At 43.1% G+C, this 24,411-nt stretch overlaps 2 protein-coding genes across 9 annotated transcripts in view; both read right to left on the reverse strand.

The window, feature by feature from the left end:
* Nucleotides 1-3,401, reverse strand: part of Ccdc141 (coiled-coil domain containing 141) — a 160,154-nt gene extending 156,753 nt beyond the window's left edge. Inside the window, exons 1-3 of one of the 2 annotated variants that reach the window (XM_003749494.6) lie at nucleotides 3,318-3,401; nucleotides 2,964-3,195; nucleotides 1,108-1,230 (exon numbers count right to left, since the gene is read on the reverse strand). In XM_003749494.6, the coding sequence (XP_003749542.2) occupies nucleotides 1,108-1,230; nucleotides 2,964-3,065 (225 nt within the window). In that variant the 5' untranslated portion in view covers nucleotides 3,066-3,195; nucleotides 3,318-3,401. The other variant, XM_063285277.1, reaches the window with a different exon arrangement.
* Nucleotides 3,402-16,997: 13,596 nt separating this feature from the next.
* The window catches only part of Sestd1 (SEC14 and spectrin domain containing 1), a 97,165-nt gene continuing 89,751 nt past the window's right edge, over nucleotides 16,998-24,411 (reverse strand). For 6 of the 7 annotated variants that reach the window (XM_008761893.4, XM_008761892.4, XM_063283279.1 and 3 more), the window contains one exon: nucleotides 16,998-24,002. In XM_008761893.4, coding sequence (XP_008760115.1) covers nucleotides 23,873-24,002 — 130 coding nt within the window. In that variant the 3' untranslated portion in view covers nucleotides 16,998-23,872. The remainder of the gene's footprint in view (nucleotides 24,003-24,411) is intronic. The other variant, NM_001134514.2, reaches the window with a different exon arrangement.

Consider the following 24,411-nt stretch of genomic DNA (forward strand, 5'->3'; position numbering starts at 1 on the left):
TGTTCCCTAAGTGAATCCCACAGATCACGAAGCAAATGCTGGGATCTGGGAACAGGAAGCCATCTTCTGGGGGAGGGGCATTGTCTGTCTACCCACCCCCCAACCAGTTGGCTCCCCGTAGAGTTCACTGTGTGAGCTAAACATGATACTCCACATTCATAGCCTGCACTCACCCGTGTGTCCTGTCTGCTAGTACCCAAAGCAGACAGATATTAAACACAGAACTATAATAGCTTTTAGAACAAGGGCCTGCACATTTTCACCTTGCTCAGAACCTCGCAAATTATGTAGCTGGCTTTCTCCTCACTTGGCATCCCGAATCAGTGTTAACTCTACATTCTTAACTAACCACAATGTGTTGGGCCTAATTTTTCTAACAATGTGATCCGGTTTCAATAACTCTTAGTAGTACTAAGCATAAAATCAGGTACTTTAAAAAAAAATGATTGGTATAAACTATTCTTATCAGAAGGTCCCTCTAGCAAAAGAAAGATTAGCTCTGATGTTGTGTGTTGGAAACTTAATGCATGGAATGAAAAGATCTTGGAGTTTGTTTTCACTGAGGTGGACCGTGGAGGGGGATCTCTTACTGAAGTATTGTGCCTCTGTGTTTTCTATTGCATTTAGGGCAAATTTAAAAATACGACTTGTTTTGTATTTTATTGGGCATGCACGTGTGTCGGTGTGTCTGTCTTTCTCTGCGTGTGTCCTTGTGGAGGCCAGAGAACAATTCAGGGATCACCCTTAGGAGTACCATCCACCTCGTTTGGAATGGCATCTCTTACTGGCGGGTAGCTCACCAGTTAGGCTGGACCAGCAAACCTCAGGGATCCTCCCATTTCCTGTGCTACGGCGCCTGACGTTTTCCCGTGGGCTCTAGGGATCCAACCCAGGTCATCATGTTTTCAAAGCAAGCACTCCACCATCTGAGCTGTTTGTCCAGCCCTCGTTGTTTCTTTCCTAGGCTGATGCTTGCGCCCAGCAGCAGCGGTTTTTCCATTCTCTAACAGCATCGGATTAAAATGGCCAAAGTGAGTCACAGCAGTGGGACCAGAGGAAGGCGAGAACGGGCCTCACCTTCCTTTGGAGCGTTGACTTTGCTCTTACCTTAAGCTTGGCCAGAAGGAGCTCGTGATCGTGAAGCAGTTTTCTGGTTTCATCTTGACTGCTCCCAATTTCTAGGAGATTGGGCTGTGCCTCAGCCAGTTGGAGCCGCACCCATTTGCCACACTAAAAACAAAAAACGTGAAGTGAACTTTTATTCTCTCTCCTCCCCACCCTTCTCCTTTTCCCACATCTAAATTATAATTTCCAGTTGCACCACAAACACTTTCTCCTTCCACAGAGAGAGGTGGCCTAATGTTGAAACACAACAGGTCTAAATGCCGCGTTCTTCTCTCATCTCTGGGACACATTTTCTCATGGATGGCAGGTTTGAATCCTCTTAATTCCCAAATGAGAAGTGTGTGGGTTAGACAATCCCCAAGTCACTGGATGAATTCACGAAAAACATCTCTGGACAGTGAGCGACCCTTCACACAGGTAAAGCGGGAGGTTGCTTCACAACAGATGAGACCCAGGCTTTCTCACCCATCAAACAGACTTCGCTCTCTAAGGAGGCTGTAGTGCCTTTTATTTGGAGATGGTAGTAGGGTAAAGGAGCTGGAGAGAGGACCATCGGTGCCCTTTCTGAGACATAGAATCCAGCTTAAAAGAACTTCCTATATAATTGTCCCAGTTTGTACCCCTGACCATCCCATAGGTTACTCCCTAAGCATTGTGACTCAGTCTACTCTAAGAGTATCTTAAGTTTGAGGAGAAGTAATGTTTACTTTAAAAAGAAGACTCCTAGATTTGCTTCTCGTCCATCCCTGCTGGAATCTGCATGTTGCCTAAAGCGTCTTTCAGTCGTGTGCAAGTGACCGATCTGATTTCACTGGGGAATCTGCAGTGCCTTGGAATTCCCACTCACACCTCTGCAGAGGGGAGGATTGGGAGTGGATCTGAGGTCCTGCTTGTTGTGTAGAAGTCTCTCCTAGTCCTGGGAACGTCGCCCTGAGCAGAGCCCTGCTTTCCAAGCTTCTTCAGTGAATTGCTTTTTGCTCAATGTCAAGCTCGGTTTCCTTTCTACCACCTACACACCACTATAAAATTTTGCAGCAATTAAATTCAACGGGCCTTGTAGTCAGGGTTTTTATTGTTTTCTTTCTTTCTTTCTTTCTTTCTTTCTTTCTTTCTTTCTTTCTTTCTTTCTTTATTTATTATTTTGCCAGGTCTGCTTTCATTAAGCATGAATTCTTTGGGTGGCAAATCATCTAAAAGAGCAAGCTTATTTTCCAGAAGATCTTTCATGATGATTTCAATCACAGGAAGAAAATCATGGGAGCCTTCTACAAACCCCACCCCCACCCCCAAATGTGTGGCCATCTTTGCAAACAGCTGGACATAAAACACAGAGTTAAGCACCAAGTCCCTGCACTTTCCTTTTCCCAAGAGGCAGTCTAATACATAGTCTGTGGAGAAGTATTTAGCATTGCCTTGCCCAGTGAAAACCGGTTCTGGGAGGCACTTGCTTTGGTGATTCTAGTTCTCCCATGCTCAGGACAGTGTCTCCCTCTGACCTGCCTCCTCCATTCTCCATGACATCCACTCAAAAATCACAGGCACCATCCCGGCCCCCGGACTCTCCTTTGCCTGGAATTCCTGACCCCCCATCACATACATGCGCCTTGCCTTTAAGGACCAAACTGAAAGTGCACAGTAAAGTTTGTTCTGAGGCGCTGGCTTTCTAGGCTGAAAAGCAACTGGTAACTTGTTGAAACTTAGCAGTCCTCTGTCACTTTTAAGTGTGAAGATTACTTGTTATTTGTCTTCTGCTATGCAGTGCATTATCCTCCAGGGCTCTCAGCCACTCCTCAAAGAGCCCCCCCAGCCACACAGAGAAAAGAAAGCTGTGAGTTTACCTTGACAACGGCTATCACGATCTTGGAGTCCCCAGCTTGCACAGCTACAGAGCTGACAGTGGTGGTGGAAACACCCACGTGGGGACTTTCTTTGCAGGACATGTCACTTCAGAAGCAGGGTTTAAACCCTGAGTAGCCTTGGGAGGGATGCTGTCTGCTGGTCATGTCAGAAGGCTTCCATGAGGCTACCCGGACTCATTCAGGGAAACGCTCTGTGCTCACAATGATTACCCTGCCAAAAGGAAAGAACAGGAAGTTAAAAATAGACAGCCCCATTGAGTTTATCGAGGGGGCGGGGGAAAGGGGAGAGAGAGAGAGAGAGAGAGAGAGAGAGAGAGAGAGAGAGCGCCACACCCCTATGGTATCAGTAAGTGCCTGTTATTTTTGCCATTATCCGAAACTCGAGGGACAGCTCTGAGCTCTTTGCCTATCAGCTGATGTCTGATAGCTAATGGAAAAAAACCTACATCCTGACAACCCAAATTAGTTTTGCCATTGAAACTAAACAGTTGTAACTATGGACTTTGCAACCAGAAAGTCACTGACCTGGATACCAATTCTTTCAAGTCTTCTTCACGCAAAGAAAAGTGCTAAAAATGACTCTCTCTCTCTCTCTCTCTCTCTCTCTCTCTCTCTCTCTCTCTAAGTTCTGGTATTTGTTTGAGGAGTTCAGTCACAAAATTGCTCAAAATAAAATCTGTTTTTCTAAAACTGAATAGGCTTTGCCAAATGAAGTCTGTGGAGTGGTCCTATTTCCTCAGAGCTTCTTAGGCGTATTTTTTTAAACATCTCACCCAGGATTGATCAAGAGCTACACATATTCCCAGGATTTCTCTGAGACAGTTTTTCTGAACAGTATTTTCAAATTCAGCGAGCAAACAGCCGTTAGGAAGCTCGGCACTTCCGTGCTTCTTGTTAACTGTAAGAGATGTATTTTCTTTGTTTGTGCACATTTTGTTTCCTTTTTTGTTTGTTTTTGTTTTTCCTTTGTTTAGCCTCCTAGCAGTGTTCTGGCTCCCCACTCCCCAACTCCCACCCCCCCCCACCCGCCGTTTTGTAAATCCCCATTTCTACCTGGAGGAAAAAAAATTGCAACTAGCTTCAAATCAGAGTGAGGCCCACAGATTAATCCTATTGCTAGAAGCTCTGCCCCTGTCAGAAGTTGTCTGTGGTATTAAGCAGCAGCTGTTGGATCCCTGTCAAAGAACAGCTGAAAATAACACTTCTGAAGTTTAGGTCAGAGGTTAGAGGCAAACACATCAGAGACACTAACTCCAAATCTGATGAAACCACTGGAGAGCCCTGGAATGAAAGATAAACCGGAGGACGGAGCCATACACGGTGCCAAAGGAACCCACTCCCTGTGCAGCGCCCCCACCCCCAGCTCTGAGTTAAAGCATGTTAGACACCGAGCTGATTCGGAGGGGGCCGAGTAAGCGCCATTGCTTTCTTTTGCTAAGGCTTATGAACGTATTCTTGAGTTGAAAGGTGTGGGAGGATGCGTGCACACGTACGTGAGTGTCAGCCGTTGCTCTTCTTTCCAAGAGCACGCCCTGGCTGCCCTGCATACTGTACACCCTTGAACCTGGGCTTCTGCCTGCTGCTCTGATCACCAAGATCCCTGTTCCTAGACTTCACCCGACACCGTGAAGATGGCAGCCGGAGTGAGCTCTGGTCAGCAGATGCCAAGATCCTGGACAGTGTAGAACCTACTCTACCCTGGTTTCATTTGGTGGCGGGGCTGAGGAGCTCGTGGAGAAATAACCACTTCAGAATATTAAAGACCGTTTCTTCCACTGAGCCAGTCTTGGAACCGGGCTGTGTAAACCAAAACAATTCAATTACATCCAGCTTTCGGCTGATCCAGAACACCCATGGCTTAAACTAAATGCACAGCGGGTATTGCTAAGGTCCTTATCCACCTTGCCAACCAGAACAGCAAACATCAACCCGCATACAAACAGCACGCTTTCACCCTAAGTTAACCCCGGCTGCACGGCTCACGAGTTGCACAAAGGCCCTCGAGAGTGGAAGGGAATTTGGGGCAGCGAGCTACAAAGACCGCAGGCTGTCAGCTGCTCCCCTCACAAAGCTTCACTTAGGACGGAAGACTGTGTGCAAGGCTTGGAGGACAGCGAGGGACTTCTGAAATGGCAGTCAGTTAGACAGAAAGGAGGGAGAGACAGAAAAAGGAGAGCATGTGGCTGAAAGGCTAGTTTAAACCCAAGACAGAAGGGCAAGGGGAATTAGAAATAGGACTTTGTTAAAAGATTAATCCAGCCACTCAGCAACATATTTTGTGTGTGGATGACCTTTCCCTTAATGAGATGGAGCAGATCCAGGGTACTGAATGAAAAAAAAGAAAAAGAAAAAAAGGTTCTCTGCGTTGGTGGACATGAACATTAAGGAAAGCTGCATGCACCCATTTAAAGTGGGTTATTTCTAATTCCTGGTCTTAAAACTTGCAAAAGACTTGAATAATTACATTTTTCCTTTTTTTTTTTTTTTTGGACTCCACCTCCCAGTAATTTAGAAATCTACAGAAACCACGTGGTTCAGATCACAGCATCGACATCTATTTTCTGTAACACCTTCCTCTAGCCTTGCTCTAGGGCAGTGCTTCTCAGCCTTCCGAATGCTGCCACCCTTATAATACAGCTGATCACATTGCGGTGACCCACAACCATAAAATTATTTTCATTGCTGCTTCCTAACTGGAATTTTGCTACTGTTATGAATCACCAAGTAAATGTCTGTGTTCTCCAATTCTCTTAGGTGACCTCTGTGAAAGGGTCATTTGACGCCCAAAGGGGCCACACCTCCTGGGTTGAGAACCACTGATCTAGAATAGGGCTTAGTCACACAGCTTGTCAACCCCACCACATATTTAGGGAATAGTTAGTAAGAAATACATTGGTGCTAAGGACATTGCCACACGCTGCTCAGGTGGATTTAGTCACATTAAAGTGTTTGTAAAAAGCCTCTGAGTTAGTTTATTTATACTCCCTATCAACATCAGAAAGAAAAAAAAAAGAGGCCAAAAACGAAGAGAGAACCTTGCAGGCATTCTCCTGCCTTTGAAGTTTATAGGCGATCTGGCAGAGTTTACCTTCTCTGTTCATCCCTCAGGGGAAATGGCTGGTTTGATATAAGCTGAATTTCAGGGAAATGTCCCTCTATGGGGAATCATAAAGCTATGGCTGAATTTGGTAGAGTTTCAAATAGTGGGTTCTTAAGGAAATAAAGAGAGAGCTGACGTTGGAAGACCCTTTGTGCAGGTCTTTTCAGCTTTATCTATGAACATGGCATCCATTACGCTGTTTCTTTCCGACTCTACACGAAGACTGGGCTCCTTTTTCTTTCATAAACACTTCCAGGTGTTTGTATAATTAATGTTGTTTTTTCACTTCACAAAGACAAATTACACAGACCCAAATATAAATAACCCCCAACAAGCGTATTATGATGGTTTTATTTGCAGTCTCCTCATCAGCAATTTATTCTTCCATACATGTGCTCATGTGTATCTTCATTCATCATGGAAGACCAAATATATGTCTGTTGAAACACGCTGAATAGCCAGATGATAGGTGGGTGGACAGATGATAGACAGACAGACAGAGCACCATCATGAGAACTACAAAGGAACACACAGACAGGGCTAGGAAGGAGTGAATGGGGGAAGAGGGCATTTAGGAGGGTCAGTAGAGGTCTAATAGGTAAGATCGGAGTAGAGGCTTGGTTTAAATAGAAAGAACAAGGCATTCTGTATCTCAGGGAAAGAGTATCCCAGGCAGCTGGGGCATGTCTTTATTCTTGAAAAGCATCCAATAGGTTGTTGAGCAAAGTGAGGCCAGAGAAGGAGACAGAGATAGAACTGAGAGGTTTCTGGCTAGCTCCCACAGGGCCTCTTGAGTAAGTGCCACTGGGTCCTGGTTTGCTCAGATGACCCTGGTTTACACCTGTTCTGCCATAATTACTCTTAAGGCCCCTGTCACGATCAAAGGACTCCATTTGGATGATCGATTATGTGTTAAACCTATTGGTAAGGCAAATACTGACGCTTTTGAATTCATTCTGAGATGGAAAGCTGTTGGGCTCACTTCCAAAGAATAGCATCATTTGACTTAATGTTGCTATAGAAACTCTTTGTGGGAAAGAGACTGTCAAAGTCATCACAAAGAGATGTCAGATGACCACCACACCACCTGGTACAGCAAAGGCCACATAGGGCCACGGTGAGCTGCTTCGTTTTAAACACCTAAGCCATGCTGAAGAAGAATGATTTGTCTGAAAGATAAAGGCTCCTACCTGCAGCTTTATTCTCTCTGTGAACTGAACTCATAGATTTCCTTACAACTGACTGCTGAATGACCTATTTTAGTCCTTAGTTTCCTCCGTGAGATCTGGGAGAATGCTTACAGACAAGCAACTTTTATATCCAATGCCTTTGCTACCTATAACTGATAAGCAAAAGAAAACTTAGCAAGTTAAATGCTTACATAAGTTGGTCAAGAGATCCAGGCAGAAGAGGACTCCCCCAACCGGTGTGTGAAGTGCAATCCACACTTCTCCGTCATCACACACATACGAATGTACAGCTCTTCTCAAGAAATCACCAAAAGCGTTAAAATAATGTAGAAAGAGTTCAAAAATTAGCAAAGTTAAAATGAATAAAAGACAAAGGAATCTTGGTGATTCTGGCAAATTCCTTTGTGGGTGAGAATATCCTTTATGATACTTCAAGCTGGTGGGTGGGAATTATTTAAAAATCATCAAAAAACTTTTCCTGCACAAACCATCTTAAATCTTTAAGCCACATCACTTTTTGCCTGTCCTGATCTACAAACTCAGCACCTAACATAGCTGAAGTCCCTCTTATTCCTTCTCCTATGAGGAAATGTGTGGAGAATCCACCTCTAGAAGTCTGGAAGATGGCGATTAAATGCACACACACACACACACACACACACACACACACACACACACACACATATATATATACACACATACACACAATTACACACACATACACACATACACACATATACACACACATACACACATACATACACACATACACACATACACACATACATACAAACATACACACCACACACACATACAAGCACACTTACACACACACTACACACACATATACAAGCACACTTACACACACACTACACACACAAATACACACACATATACACACACATACACACATACATATACACATACACACATATACACAAACATATACACACACATACAAACACACTTACACACACATATACACACACATACACACACATACACAAACACATACACACACACACACACACACACACACACACACACACGAGATCTGTTGAACTTGATTTTGGAAAATTGCGTTTCGTTTGTTTTCCTTTACTGTTGCTAAACTCCCATTGAGGCTGAGACTTTCCAGCTCAAATCCCCAGGGAGGTCTCAAGGCCACAGTCATTCTGGGGAAGCCAGAGGGATACTTTTAGGGAGCTGACACTTCTGTGCCTTCTACCGGGAAGACTTATGACCTAACCCAAAACCTAATGGCATAAAACTCAGATGCCCCAAGTGGTGTAGCTCTTACCCATAGAGTCCAAGCAAGAAATAAGAGGTTAGAAGGGAAGAATTTTATAATATGTGTTTTATTAAGAAACATTAAGACACAATTAAGGAGACTGATGTATTTGGGGCTGGGGATTTAGTTCAGTGGTAGAGCACTTACCTAGGAAGCGCAAGGCCCTGGGTTCGGTCCCCAGCTCCGAAAAAAAGAACCAAAAAAAAAAAAAGGAGACTGATGTATCTATAGACTATTAAACATGGTAAGTGCTTGTAGAAACTTTATTCTGGGTTTTCTCGGCTATTTGTGGTGGCTTCATGATTGACTGATAGTTTTCAGGCCTAAGTTTAATGACAAAGATGTTTTAGTAAGATCTACCATAGATATTTTTTAAGATTCATTTCTTAAAATGTGTGTGTGTGTGTGTGTGTGTGTGTGTGTATGGTGTGTGTGTATGTGTGTGTGTGTGTGTATGTGTGTGTATAGTATGCGTATGTGTGTGGTGGACAAGGATGTGTATATGTGTGCCTATGGGTGTGTGGTATGTGTGTGTATGGGGGGAAGTGGGGAAGATGGAGGGGAGGTATGTGTACATTTGTGTGTACATTTGTGGGGGTGGGGAGGTGTGTATGTATGTGTATATATGGGGTAGCAGGAGGTGTGTATGTGGGGGATGGAAAGGTGTGTGTGTCTATGAGTATGTATGTGTGGATGGGGGTGTGCAGGGTGAGTGTGTGCGTGTGTGCATGGGGTGGGGGCTTGGGGGTGTGTTTAGTTACTTACAGAGTTCAGAAGAGGAGGTCAGACTCCCAGGAGCTGAGGTTATAGGCAGTTGTGATCTAACATAGGAGCTGGGAACTAAACTGGGATCTTCTGTTAAGATCAAGTGCTTTTAACCTCTGAGCCATCTCTACAGCCCCTACAACTGTAGATTTAAAAAAGAGAAGACTGTAACTAGCTTAAAAAACTGTTATTTTTAAAGGCCCATGTCCTTGTTCTAAGTAAATATGTTTCGCTCCAGTTCACACAGAAGCAAGTCCCTGCTATGGGAATCTTTTGTTAACACATCACTGGAGAAGGGTGGGTGTCCCAGAACCCACATGAAAGGCAGAGACTGCCCCTAAGAATAAAGGAGTTATTGACACCTGCAGGGAAAGCGATATTTATATGCACAAGCTTTTGAGAAAAACAGGAAGCGAGATGAGAGAGGCTCACAGAAAGCTGGAAATCCCAATGGAAACAAAAGTAGTAGGTCATCCGCACCCCACCCCACCTGACTCCCCCGCCACCGCTGGGAGCAAAGGGCTTCCTATCGCAAACTCCACCCTCTTGAAAGGAAAGACTTCAAACACTAACTCAGTCTGTTAGGTAGAGTTTGGATTCTGGTTCTGGCATCCATCCGCTGTGTTTGAGCTCCCAGGGAGAGCAGATAGCAGGGAAAGCTCAGAGCCTCACCCACTGCTTATAAAGGCCTTCCTCCCCTTTGTCAGCAACCTGGTTGCCACAGCCCTTTTAGATTTGTGCAGCACACAGCTGTAATGGAGCGGGGCCTCTCTACAGCCTGAACTCTAGGCTCGGACTCTATTACTGTCATGAGTTGGAAAGCTGAAGCAAGGAAAGTCAGAGGGCCCATCCAGGTTCATGAAGCAAACGAGCCAAGAACCCAGCTGCTTCCCAGGGAATTTCTTACTGCAGTCTCAGAGAGAGTAAATTCTCTCCTAAATGTTAGATAAAAATCTCTAGTGTCCATGGCTGGATCACTCTCCACTCTCCACAGCGGAGCAGTCTGTGGTGGGGCCTTCTGTGTCAGAGCATAGAAAGAAACCTTATAAGGAGACACAAGCAGTCAGGCACTGGAGCACAGGCTTGTAGCTCAGCACTGAGGATGGCTTCTAGTTCAAGGCCAGCCTGTGCTACAATAGGGCAATGGACAAGACAAAGGCCTGGGCTGACTGCCCAGGTGTCCACCGTCTTCACAGAGGCGAAATAAGAGTTGAACACCTAGGGATACAAAGTAAAGACTCAGAAAAGGTGAGACCAGGTATTTATTAGGGCAGGAAACACCCTGTAGAGAAGGGCGGAGTATCCAGAGTAGGTGGACCGGTTTGTGGACTCTTTGCTGGTCGTTCACAGGATCCTGAACTCTCCCATCTTTTAATCTTCCCTTTTCCTTCCTCAGGTCCCTCCTTCCCTCTCCCATTACTTCATCCCCCTCAGCCCAGATGGTCCTTGGCCCAGGGAGATAATAAAGGCAGTGAGGTGGCACCCCAGCTGCAAGGGAGGGTGTGGTCTCTCTTTATAGTCCAGCTGCTATGCAGAAATGCGGTTTCTTTCCAGCCCTGGCTGGCTATTCCCTACTAACGGTTCACAATAGACAGTGCCAAGCCAAAGTGGGCTACAAAGTCGGATCCTATCTAAACCAAAACAAAAAATTAAAAAAAGAAAAAAAAAGGAAAGAAGGATTGACAAGGAGTAAAATTACAAAAACCAAAAGCAGCACAGGACCTGACCTCTGTCCTCAGTGTCTCATCAGATGAGGGCACAGAGCACACTAAGGACAATGACCTGCTCTGAGCGCAGGCCACAGTTGCTCTGTCATCTTGAAACCACTCTGGAGCTGATGGACAATTGCATGTCCAGTCTGTGAGGGTGGCTTGGCTACTGTCCTTAGTCACTCCCAGACCCAGATGGATGTGTGAGGCAGATCAAACAGGGCAGGCAAAACACGGGAATGAAGCAGAGTAAATCACGAAGTAAAATCTCTCCCCATTGGCATCTGCAGACAGGCTGGCAAAACGACAATTTGGATGGTTTTCTTAATGATTTTTCCTTCTGACATTTAGGAAGGCAGGGAGTATCATGGTCGAGGCAGTGGCTCGTTACGACCGTCCAAACCCAAGTAGGAATTCAAACCTTTTTTGTTTGTTTTGTTTTGGAAACAAAGCTTTTAAATCAAAGAATTAAAAGGAAGCTAGCTCTTGATTGAAAAGGTATATTCCAGGATGATGACAGTTATGTGTTTTATTTAGAATTCCATCTCATAACTAGATTAGATTTCCAAGTTTGTAGACTACAATAGAACCATTTCATGGCAAATTGCATGGTAGAATTCTTGGTCTCCTCCATCACGAAACACCACACCTACCTTGGACCCCTGCCCTCAGCCCCCTGTCCCTCACTGTCTAAAAACCTGGCATCACGGCAGAGCTGTCTTACAGCCTAGGGCATTGGCTCAGGCTGGCAGCCTGAAGCCCGTCCTAGGTGAAGCTACATCAGAGGATCCTGGACAGAGGCCTGACTCTCCATCTGGAGAATGGACTCTCAAAACAAGACTGCCAATCTTCTCTGTTCTCACCTTCTCAACATCATGCTTGTTACTCCGAAATGAAAAGCTCCTCATTGGGGTCAGATCAGCAATACTCACTATGGCTCCAGCCACGTATGTAGCAGAGGACAGCATTGTCTGGCATCAATAGGAGAAGAAGCCCTTGGTCTTGTAAAGGCTCAATTCCCCAGTGTAGGGGAATACCAGGGCAGTGAGATGAGGGTAGGTAAGTGGGAGGGGGAGCACCCTCATAGAAGCAGGGTAGGGGATGGGAGAGAGGGGAGAACTGGGAAAGGGGATAACATTTGAGATGTAAATGCATAAAATATCTAACAAAAAAAGGTAACAGAAGCTTAATGGCATTTTAAATCCTATTCAAATACCCATTTTCCTTAAAAAACCAACAAAACATCGAGGAAACACCACATGGTTTCCGAGAATTTGGGATGTATATCACTGGCTTTCGAGCCAGTAAACCTGAGGAAGACGACAGGCCTCTGCCCTCAGAGACTTTATGTCCAGAAATATACACGGAAATATTAATGTAGGACACTGACTACAAACCAGCTGCTCACTAAACACCTTATAGCTCCCTCCTTTAATTACCAGGAAAGTAGCACTTCTGTTGTTGCTCTCCTTTGGTTGAGGACACTGACCCAGACACATTTAAGAACTCCACTGTAACGACAAGGTGCCTAAGGTTTAACCCAGGCCAACCTGATGCCCAAAGCGGGCGTCTCAACCAAAGGCTGTAAATCATGGAAACTCAGTTTGTTCCATTTGTGTCTTATTGTCTGAAACATCTTATTTTGAATAAGTCTATACGAGATTGAGTTTTATCAAACTAAAAAATTTTTTTAAATACTGCTGAATGCAGAAGCAGCTAGGCAAACTTGTAAATTTCTTCGATCACGCTGTAACTGAGAAGTTGTAGTGAGAATTTTGGTTTCTTAAAACACCCAGTTATGTTATATGAATATGCTTTTGCTTTAATCCCAGGTGTGGGTTCAGAGGCCGCCTCACAGCAGGCGAGTCTGATTCGCCTCACACACTAGCAGGGGTGTGATGACTGCACAGCTTAGGTAGTTTAATTCTGAGGACTGTGGAGAGGGGATACATGTCAGAACCCTGAGAGAGATTGAGGCACTCTGAGAAGAAGGCTGCTTCTCCCTCTGCTGGTCCTGGTTGTGTTGTTGCAGTTTGACCAAAAGAAGAAATTGGAGATATCCCGACAATGCTGATTGGATCTGCCTGAGGAAACTTGAAACCCCTAATCAGCAGGAAGTAGTCTATGGAGATCTATCCCCCTTTCTCTCTAATCTTCTTTCTCTCCTACCTAGTGTTGAGGGTTTGGAAGGAAAATACAGGGATACGAATTCAATAACATAGCTCAAAAAAAAAAATAGCACCAACAAGTGGCTGTGGTGTGCTGGTCCAGGGCCGGGGTCACTTGTTTCTCTGTCAGTAATGGAGCTATTCTGTTTTCTTTGTGTGCCTTGTTGATTTCATGGGATTTGACTCCAGTGTGCTTTGCTTTTTACAAGCAAAAGTGTTACTGCAAATGTTGAAAACAGCTATGGGATTAGCTGTCATTACCACCTTCTCAGAACGATCCCACTGTCCCTCCATTTTCTTCTCTTCCAGTTGTAGCTGGTTCTTTCTCCTTTGCATTCTGTAGCATTCTCCAGATCTCTGTGTTGCTGTGAACTGTGTGGGTAATCCACTCAGTCAGATGCTGCCTTCCCCTCCCCTCCTTTCCACTTAGCTTTGACTAGTCATATAATTCTCCATTCCCACCGATCTGACAGCATCTATGTTCACCTATGGAGATTTCCTTGTTTGTCCAAGCAAAATAAGAACAGTGCTTTCTGAAAGATGCTATTCATAAGCAATGCTGCCAAAACATATGGAAATAAAACTACCCAACCAACCAACTAACCAACCAACCAAACAACCAAACAACAAACTAACCAACCAACCAACCAACCAACTAACCAACTAACCAACCGACCAACTAACCAACCAACCAACCAACCAACCAACCAACCCACCAACCAACCAACCAAACAAACAAACAACCCATCAACCAACCAACCAACCAAACAAACAACCCACCCACCCACCCACCCACCCACCTACCAACCAACCAACCCACCAAACAACCAAACAACCCACCAACCAACCAAACAACCAGCCAGCCAACCAACCAAAAATCTTACCCTTCTTGTCTCCATTAAAGCAGAATGGAAAGCCATGTGGTACTGGCAAAGGAACAACAAACTGATTAACAGATTGGAATAGCCAGTGTAGCTTCGGACTAGGGATTGATAAACTCAACATAATTTCAAATGCTGCCAGCAGATAACGGGAGGGATAAACTCTTCAGTATGCGGTGTTCACAACAGTTGACATGAGTGAAGGCAATCTATCCATCTCCACCTCGTACAATACACCAGAGCTACGTGTGGCTGTACGAGATGCACAAGTGGAAACTGTACTAGAGGAATAGAACTCAGGCTAAAGGGTTTTCGAAGCATCAAAGCCATGCCAAAAAAAAAAAAAAAATCAAAGCTAGTTAGTTAACAGAGGTCACACAGTCATGTGAGTGTTAACATCACTGTCATTCACAAAGGCTAAACAACAAACGGGAAAATGCATGCTACCAATATGGTGAATTAATACTTTTATGAAAAGTTTCTTCAATCAGGTAAGAAAAATGCTAGGGCTCTAAAGGAGAAGTATAGAAAAGTAGTTAAGTCACCAATGGCAAGGCACAGTGGATGCCTCTAATCAGTACCCTACTTTCGGTTCATCATGTAAATGCAATTGGTCTTGTCTGAGATTTGAAAAGATTTTTAAAAAATTAAAACCCTCTCTGCTGAATAAAAAAAAAATTCATGTTGGGTGCTGGGGCTGAAGGGATCATGAATTTGCCCATCGCAGCTGCAGGGAGGGTAATTCAGCACGGCATGTGCCAAAGAATAAAGATAACTCCATGTCAATGTTTCTACCATCAGCACCCTCAAGATTCCATGCCACCAAAATGGTAAACAGTGGCCACTGCTCACAATGGCACAGATCAGAGAGAAGGAACGGGAGTAAAACCACCAAGTCACCTAAAGAGTGGTCTCCATGTATCACGAAAGGCTCGCATTGGCTTGCACAGGAAACAAGTGTTCATCAAGGGAAGTGTGAGGTGTAAGGACAAGGATGGGGATTAAGCTGGGTATTCATGCGCTACTGGAAGTGCAAAGGAAATGCACCAAATGCTGCTGCATGATCCCGGCATTGGTGGGTTGCAGAGGTTTTTACTTTCTTCACATGTCTCTTCTCTATGGTGCTCTTAGAAATAGAAATTAAATGTTTGCTTTTAAACAGAATTTTAAAAGAATAAACTATAAAGGAATTAACTTTCTCTAGTTGTATACAACCATCACTGATTCAAGATAGTAAAAAAACATTATCTTCCAGATACTGGTAATCTAATAAATACACAGATATCTGAAATCCCTAGAAATATGTAACACACTTCCCCAAAATGCTACCTGTGAGCACTAACTGGCCTGGAATTTGCTGTGTAGAGCAGGGTGGATTCAAACTCAGACCTCTGCCTGCCTCTGTCTCCTGGGTGCTAGGAGTAAATGTGTGCCACAATGCCAGGCATACTCTGTATTTTCTTATTCAACAAAACTTAACTGATAAGACAATTAAGTTGTTGGGTGTCTCTGAGGTTGAATACTTGTCTCTTATGCAGAAAGCCCTGGGTTTGGCTATTAGTAACACATGGCAGGGATGGTATGAAAATCAACATATTTAAGTATTTATAAAGGTAGAAACACAGAACCCCAGATCTTATTCCAGAATCACTGACTCTGAATCTTCATTTTCTTAAGTTCTCCAGTTGATCTGAGGCTTGTCACTGACTTGGACTCTGGTTCTGCTTCTAACTACGTGTCTACGTTGTGACTGCGAACCTTAATGCAAATTTTATATCCTACTGTCTTAGCCATTTCAGAGGGATCTCTATGGTTTGAGCTTCATTAACTTTTTTTTAAAAAAGAACACAGCAGTGATAAATGGTGTATAATCTAAAATCTATTGCCAGACCCACTGTTCAGAACTTACCATTATTAATTGTAATGAGATTTCTAGGCCATCCTATAAAAGCTTGCATAGTCCACAGGGCAGAAGGAAAGCAACCGTATCTTGGCAACTGTTCTGGTGGTTGTTTTCAATGCTCCCCATTCCAACAGAAGAGTCTAGCCAAGCTGGCTCTGACAGCAATATAGGACCTGCCACTAGGGTAGTTTGGGTACTGGTCTGCAGGCTCATATGTGTCAAAACTTGGACCTCAGTTGGTGGAATTGTTTGGGAAGCAACAGGGGGTATGCTCTTGCAGGATACTAGGGGTGGGCTTAAAAAAACAAAACAAAACAAAACAACAACAACAACAAAAGCCTGGCACCATACCCAGGATGGTGTCTGGTATCCGCCTCTCCCACCCCCAATACCCACCTGCCCCAGTATAGTTAAAGATGTGAGCTTTGAGCTGATGCTTGGTCACCTGCCATCATGGACTCTAACCTCCTGAAACTGTAAGCCCAAAGTAGTCTTTTTTTTTTATAAGGTGATTTGGTTATGGTGTCTTACGTCAGCAATGAGAAATTAATATATTCATGGATGTAACTCTGTGTGTATGTGTGTGTGTCTCTGTGTGTGTGTAAAACTGGTAGGGTTGGTAGCGCTGAGAATACGCTAAAGATAAGGCAGACAGAAATCTAGAAGGTTGATACTGAGCTTCAGTCTCTTTTTATTGTGAACACAGACCACAGGCAAGAGCTCTTACCTTCAGGGATTTGGAACAACTTTATGGATCATCACCAAGTCTTTACTAGGAAATCTAGAGCGTTAAACCTCTATGCCACTCAGCAAAGATGGTTGGATTGTTAGAGTTGAGAGAGAAACCTCTATCTTCTAAAGAAGCTACATTTTCTGTTGTTTTAATAAAAGACTTTTAGAAAATACTGGTCAAAAATTGACTTTAAAAATAATTAAAATATGGTTAATGATGTAAAACTCATCAGATTGTGTTGTCGAGACCAGTAATGAGTGAATTCCCCCTAGATTTTTATGAACAATCTTTATTTACAGAAATCAAACTTGTCAGATAACAACATGGCCAAGAAATACATATGAAAATCTGCTGTCATTGTATTTTTATGGTTTTATTGCATATTTACAATGTGGGCACATAAGGATACACAGTAGAAGCCAAATTTCCCAGCCCTTAAAAATCCTATAGGAAAGGTTAGATAAGTCACACATGGGTATTGAACATGGGTACTGGAAACATAATATATGATCATAATTTCACAGGTGGGTATTGTTTAATAGAACAGAAGATGAGGATAACACACAGTAGAAAAAAGTCACCCAAGTACAAAACTAACAAAGTTGGGCTGAAAAGATGAAGACACTTAAAGGCTAAAATGTCTACAAAACATACCTATCAGCTATGTAAACTATGAGGTAGAGTTCTTCCCATCCGGTTGTCTGCTTTCCTGACCACCACAGGGCACTCCCCTGCACAGGTGTCTTTCTCACGCTGTAGTACCAGGAACCGACTCCTGTTCATGTTCTTGGTTTTGTTTTTGTTTTCTGCCCCCCTCCGATTCCCTCATAAAGTGTTCTTTACTACTCAGTGATGTGTCTTACTTTACTTACTGAAAGTGGGTGGTAAATGTAACATAATTGAGCTAGTGCTGTTTCTTCTAGCTAATAAATCAGCATGCTTAGAGCCTAACCTCTCACAGAGTGGAGCCTATTCTAAAATTTCACGTCTGAGGCACCGCTTTCGGGAGCTGTTCTGTGACAGACAGCATCCCTTCCCCTTGAATGCCAACTACCACATTCAAATATGAGCGATATCATTTCTAACCCCAACTTCTCTATTTCAACATGGGAATCAGAAAAAAATTTTTACAACTTTTTACATACCCAAAATATAAAAATCAGGGTACAGAACAACCACACTGGGAAAAAGAATGGTAGTTTCTTTTTAAAACCACCCTACAAGCCAGCAATCCTAAATATGTATTTACTCATGAGCAAATGGATAACTATATTCATACAGATGTTCCTAATAACGATCATTGCAGTTCTCTTCATAATTGGCAGTCCTGGAAACAGCCCAGTTAGCCAATAGGAAACTAGGAAAACAAGTGGCAATATACAATCATGAGGACATCACTTAGCAATAAAATAGGGATGAATTAATAATACGCCAAGTCCACGAATAAATCTCCCAAATATTACGGTAGTGAAGAAGACCTGATGTGTGATGTCAATTAAAATAAGTTCTAAAATGGAACAAGCCAACTTACAGTAGAGAGGAAGAACAGTGCTTGTCATCTGGGGACAGTGAGGTGTGAGAAGGAGAACTTTCCAGAGTGGTAGATGCCCCTTTCTATAGCGCGCCACGTAATTATGGAAACAGAGCACGGGAATGTTCTGAGCACATCCACGTCATGAATGCAAGCTTATGCCAAAGGCAGCAAGTGGAGACCTTGCTAGTGTGAGAAATGTGCTCAAGTATTTAGACGAGAGCATGTGGAGATCCGCAGTTTCAGACTCATCAGAAAATAATCTGGATGGATAGACATACGGCCGCGCATGTGACCGCGCAAGCATAACTAATGCTGAGGGGGTGAGGATGCGGCGCAATTTTAAATTTTATAGACTTAAAATTTTTATAATAAAACTGAGAAACAAAAGTTTTGACATGTACTTCCCCCAAATGCTCTTACAACATTATAATGACCAAATACTATGTGCCAATTTAGAAAATTAAGTTTCTCTTCAGAGTGTGAGGTGAGCAACGCGGGTCCTAAAGCTACTCAAAACCACGCGAGTGACACTTTGATCCTCTCACAACCCTGAAGAATGACGTCCACCCTGATGTTGTTCTCCGAGCGACTTCACTGGCTGAGAAGACTAACGCCGGAGCGAAGGTGCAGACACACTTTTCAGAGACAAAACAATCGTAAGAATGGCTGTGCTCTCGGTCCCCAGCTCCGAAAAAAAGAACCAAAAAAAAAAAAAAAAAAAAAAAAAAGAATGGCTGTGCTCTGTCTTATAAACTGAAACGGTCAGGAAAATAAGATGTGAAAGACTCAGTGATGCTTGTAGGCTCAGTGGGCAGGCATCGTCCCCAACCTCCAGAGGGAGGCCTCTGCAGTCACCCTGAGGACTCTGCACTGGACTTGCGAACACTCGTCAAGATGCAGCAGGAACCAGCCTCAAGGGTGAACGCCCTCCACACACTGTTCACATGTCTCTCCGCAAACCCTCACAGCTCTGCTTTTAACACGTGACAGTAACTATGTTTAGCCATGTTTGGAATTCCTGTATCATGACATAGAAGAATTATGTACTGCATCTTGTCTCATTAAGACTTCTTACAAAAATAATCTTGAATCTATGAGACATTTATTCACCAGCAATCAAAATATTTAGTTTCAGTGCTGGCTGTCTTGTTCTCTTGAAGATCTCCATGTCCTAGCACAGGCTCTGCCTCTTCCTCGAGTGTGCAGACTGGTGTTTATTCTCAAGGTTGCTTTTAACTACCGCTGCAGCATTAAGTTACACTGGGCATCAACAGCACAGACCGGGGCTGTCATGGCACACCGTCACGCCTAAGCGCATTACAGGACCAGTTGCACCCATTACCTTCACTGCCTGAGTTTGCCAACTGCCTCTTCTCCAACCAAAGCCAGCACTAATGGTTGTCTCAGATCATGTCTACCTCAGTATTGGGAGATCCTACAAATTTCCTCAGATGGATGCTCTTATTTTTATAGCTTGTTCCTTTCTTAATACACTCCAGCCATGTCTTACTTGGCTTGTTAACTAATGGAGTAAACGGAGTTGTCTCATGCCCTGTCAAACACAACATAGATGGCATTTGTGTCTTGTCTTCTATCTTCCTGTTCTATCATCTTCCCACAGCAGGGGACTGGTCAGCTTTAACAGCTCTACCCTCAGGACGTAATCTGCATGTACATTTCCTTATCCACTGGGGAGATGGGGACCGAGGTGAAGAACATTGGGACGAAGGAGCTAGTGCTGTGGGAGCTGGGGTAGGGGTGAGGAGTGAGGGTGAAGACAGGGGTACGGAGCAGAGGGGATAAACAGTGTGTCTGTCCTCTGTACTACTCCATGAATGTCACTTGAGACAGAGCAAGATTAAACACTATTTTCTACTCTGAAAAAGATTATAGCAATGATACCGTCCACTGTATATGTCCCTTCAGTTTTCAATACTTCTGTAAATTATTACATTTTGTCATTGAAATTGGTGACTTGTGCATTTTATATTTTAGAGTCTCAGGGCTATTCACTGACATATAGTGATTCTGAGAAATCAAGGAGTACCAGATGGTATTCACTTTGTTTCTCCAAGATATTTATCAGCTACATTTAAGAAGATACTTTCTGCTCTCAGTTTGTCCAGAATTGAAAGTTAACACTGGTGCTGTCTGGCTTTCTTCAGGCCATCTTTTTACATCCTAAGAGCTTTTCCTTTGGGTGCTTAATCAGAGAGAGCACCCTTGCGCAAGTCTTGGTGTGGATAATACCCTGTGTATGGACGCTTACATCAGCCTATACCTTCTCTACAACTCAAGATCTACAGCACTGCGTCAGCTACGGCATCGTCACGTTTTAGCAGTCATCATGTTTTTATTATGACTCAGTGTGCTTTGGGTACAGGGTGTAAGAACACACACTCTCTTCTGACAAGAACTTCTAGCATATGAAAGAAATCTGATGGTCTCTACCAAAGTACAGTGTGCAGCGGGATACATTCACCCAACCTAGCGACCATACCACAGCATGCAAAGGGGTTTGGATGAGAAAATAGATTTGCTTGTCCTGTTCTCACTGAGAATGAGTCACAACACTAACAGCATAACACACATCAACTGAGAGTAAGGCTGCGGCAGACACATCGAGAGTAGGTAACATTCACGAGCCACTTTAAACCCCAGAGAGGACGAGATCCAGCTCACTCTGCTATACTGAATGGCAGCTAACAGGCTGAGCTCTCACCAGTACCACTAACATGTAACATAAGGTCGAAACGATGAGACCTGGGAATACAGCCAAACTGGTCTCAGAGGAAGTTATCATCCTTGCATCACGGCTCTGCCGAGTCAGATATGTACTAAGAGAAGACATCGGATTGCCTTTGTCTGCTGAGTTTACACAGGAACAAAGAGAGGCATGGGCCAAAAAAAAAAAAAAAAAAAAAAAAAGGCCAGGCACAGAAGTTACCCAGCTAACATGTCAGTTATGGCTAACATGTCAGGAAGGGCTAAAATCTAAAATTATGCAGGGGCTGTGGCACTGAACCAGTAAAAAGGAAGTGTTTCTTTTTAATGACATTTGTAGGTCAATGTCAGCATTAATATAACAAAGCCTGGGATTTTAAACAAACTGAAGTCACATCCTTCATGTGTCCTCTGAGTGAACTGTGACCACATGAGGAAGGTCAGTTTGGGGCATTGCTGGGTTATTCATAACGCTTGTGTATCTATAAAGACACACACAGAGAAAAGGCGTCTACACATGCAAAAGAAGAGTACCTATGTTCATTCCGTGTATCTAGTTTCATTTAACTCTTTGAATCATACATGGCATTTCCATATTTTGTCTTACTTTAAATTTGCTGGAAAGAGAGCTTAAGGTATATGAAAACTAACTCCTTTGAAATTATGCATCTATGAGCTGATGGAAGAATTACTAACTCCAATAAAAATGCTGACGACGCTGAAACCCGTCAAGAAGAAATCGATACTGACTCTAAAGAAGCAAACATCTAAAAGTTACATGTCTCAGGGTCTAAAACCTCAGACACACTCCATGGAAGCAGATTACAAGCCAGTACCAACTCTAGGGAAAAGCACTGTTTAAACACCTCAGACTATACTAGTGGGAGATTATTACTAATGCTTACAAAGGAACGAGGGTGTAGGACCCAGCATGTTACACACGAGCAAAGGTCTAGGCACAAAACATGTGGGACAAGAGTCAGCCCCCTTGAGGACATTATGATGTAACAGGAAAGAGGTAGCACCATCATGAAGACTAACGGAGGAATCAGAGGAGCTCCTACGCACAGGAGGAAAGCCCTGAAGGAGGGTTATCAAGTATAGAAAGAACTTCTGGACGGTCTCAGAGGCAGTGTAAGACATGGGGAGCAGTTGGATTTTTACCCTGGACATCATGGCACCATTAGTCAAAACTACTCCAGGAAGAAAAGGCAAGTATGATGTATCTTTCATTTGGGTAGAAATGACAGGGAGTCAGCTGAAGCCATGCATTTCAGATCGGATCAGACGTGAAATGCAGGGCACGAGGGATGGGATGCCTAATGAGACAGAGCTGAGGACAGCAGCACAGTACACATGTGCAACAAACCTAGTTAAACGAATCCCAGACTACGCCCTCATGTGGCAGGAGAGAGCATCGTCTAGGGATGGAACACTGTTGGGGAGAAGCTAGAAACAGGGGAAGGGAGGTGATGTGTCAGAGAGCAAAAGCATTCGATTTGGGAGTCGGCAGACTATGGCTGATTTTCAAAAGGACAGTTTCCTATAAGGTGAGGTGTAAAGTTGACTGAAAGGTGTCACAGAGTGAGGGATGAAGGACGGATGGAATTCATCAAGGCTGGCACAGGAGAAGGCTGGAGAAACTGGCTTTAGCATAGGAGGGTACATGAGCATCTCTACAGACCGGAAAAATAAATCTGCATACAATCCTTGCATAATTTTGTACTGATAAGCCCAGTTATTTTTCACCTTAAATATTTTCTAAAATTATAATTGACATAATATTAAAGTATATACATTTTATAACTTAATAACTTTTATAAACATAAAAGCATTACCATTTTATGACAAATTTTATTTCTAAAGGTCTGTACAGTTTTTGTGACTATACTTCTTCAGGATGGTTCTTGCCTCTTACTATCATGAGATATTCAATATTATTAACAATTTCTGCTTTAGTTCCAGGCTGATTACTGTGATATAAAAGATTACAATGAATTAAGTATGCATACCTTCATCTTTAGCCCTCCTTCCCCACAGACAAAGTGTCTTCAGGGTAGTTAATATTTTGGACACCATTTTTCAAGAGAAAAATTAAAATGGTATTCTGTTATTATGTTTTTAAAGGTCTAAACTGTTCTTCACAATAAACATGCTGTTTATTATATACACATGCATACATATGAAACTCTTGCCTAAAATACATGCAGCCACGATCAAAAACAATGATTAACCCGTCCTTACAATCCTAAGAATGCCCCTCTAATAAGGCACTCGTGTTTAGAATCAGGATGTAACTACCAAATTAAATAAGATGTTTAAAGAAGATTTTTATTAAGCACAAACAACTTTTAATACATTATGAATACAACAGGAAAATGTCTTTCAATGAATATGATATATCAAAGATCTGAAGGGTTTTCTTCATATAGACAATAAAAATAATCAATTTTGAAGAATTACAAAGTAAAGTTTTGAGGATACCACTATTCACTAACAGTCTAACTATAGTCTAAATATCTACATCACCTGGGGAGGAAGGGCAGCCATGGTTTGTAGCGAATTCCTAAACTCTGATTAGCACCATTCAAAGCTTAGTATGGGCTGTCGTCTACAAACTGACAGATCAGGAACAGCGTGAAAACAAAGACTCAGTGCGTGGTTACAGCTCCTTCTTTTACGATACCAGGAGTCTACAGTCTCAAAGCATGTTATGTGATTATGCCTTGGTAGTCGAGAAATGTTAGCATTTAGAGAGAGACGTGTTGTGGGAAGAAAGGAGGCTTATCCTGCTGTGAAATGCATCTTAATGAGCTGTGGCTAACTCCGTAGTATACCAACAGCAAAGATGTGTGGGCACATGACCTGCAGATCTGTGGGAGCTGGGGCATTAGCTCTCCGTGGTCACCATTTCAGGATGTCTCAGCTGCTGCCTTTTGAGACTGACCAGTTTCATTCTGTCTCTGATGTGCTCTGCAGTAGAAGCCATGTCACTTGGACTTCCAAAATATTGTTCAGTTCTAAAATTAGAACACATAGAAACCACACAGGTTAGTACAAATTCATTTAACTGTAACAGGTGCAGAAAAGCAGGTGTTATCATAAAATATGACATAACCTCTGGTGCAAACGAGTTCATCTGGGGCACAGTAACTTACCTATAAACCAGGTCTACTGCAGGTAAATCCTATGGCACTAAGCTACTCTCACAGTTCAAATCCAGGTATCCCTAGAGATTTTCTCAGTGTAGACTATGAATGCTGTTCTTCCAAGGGAATAAAATGGTAATTTTTCAATATAAATTCTAAATACTCACTGGAAGTTCGTGACATAGCAATATGTCCTTTGTGTCTAATTTAAGTTCTGTTTGGTTCCAAGAAGTGCCCCAGTGCTGTGACCAGAAAAAACACAATTATCCCACCCTGTTAT

The sequence above is a fragment of the Rattus norvegicus genome, chromosome 3 (assembly GCF_036323735.1).
Source record: "Rattus norvegicus strain BN/NHsdMcwi chromosome 3, GRCr8, whole genome shotgun sequence".
Taxonomy (NCBI): Eukaryota; Metazoa; Chordata; class Mammalia; order Rodentia; family Muridae; genus Rattus; species Rattus norvegicus.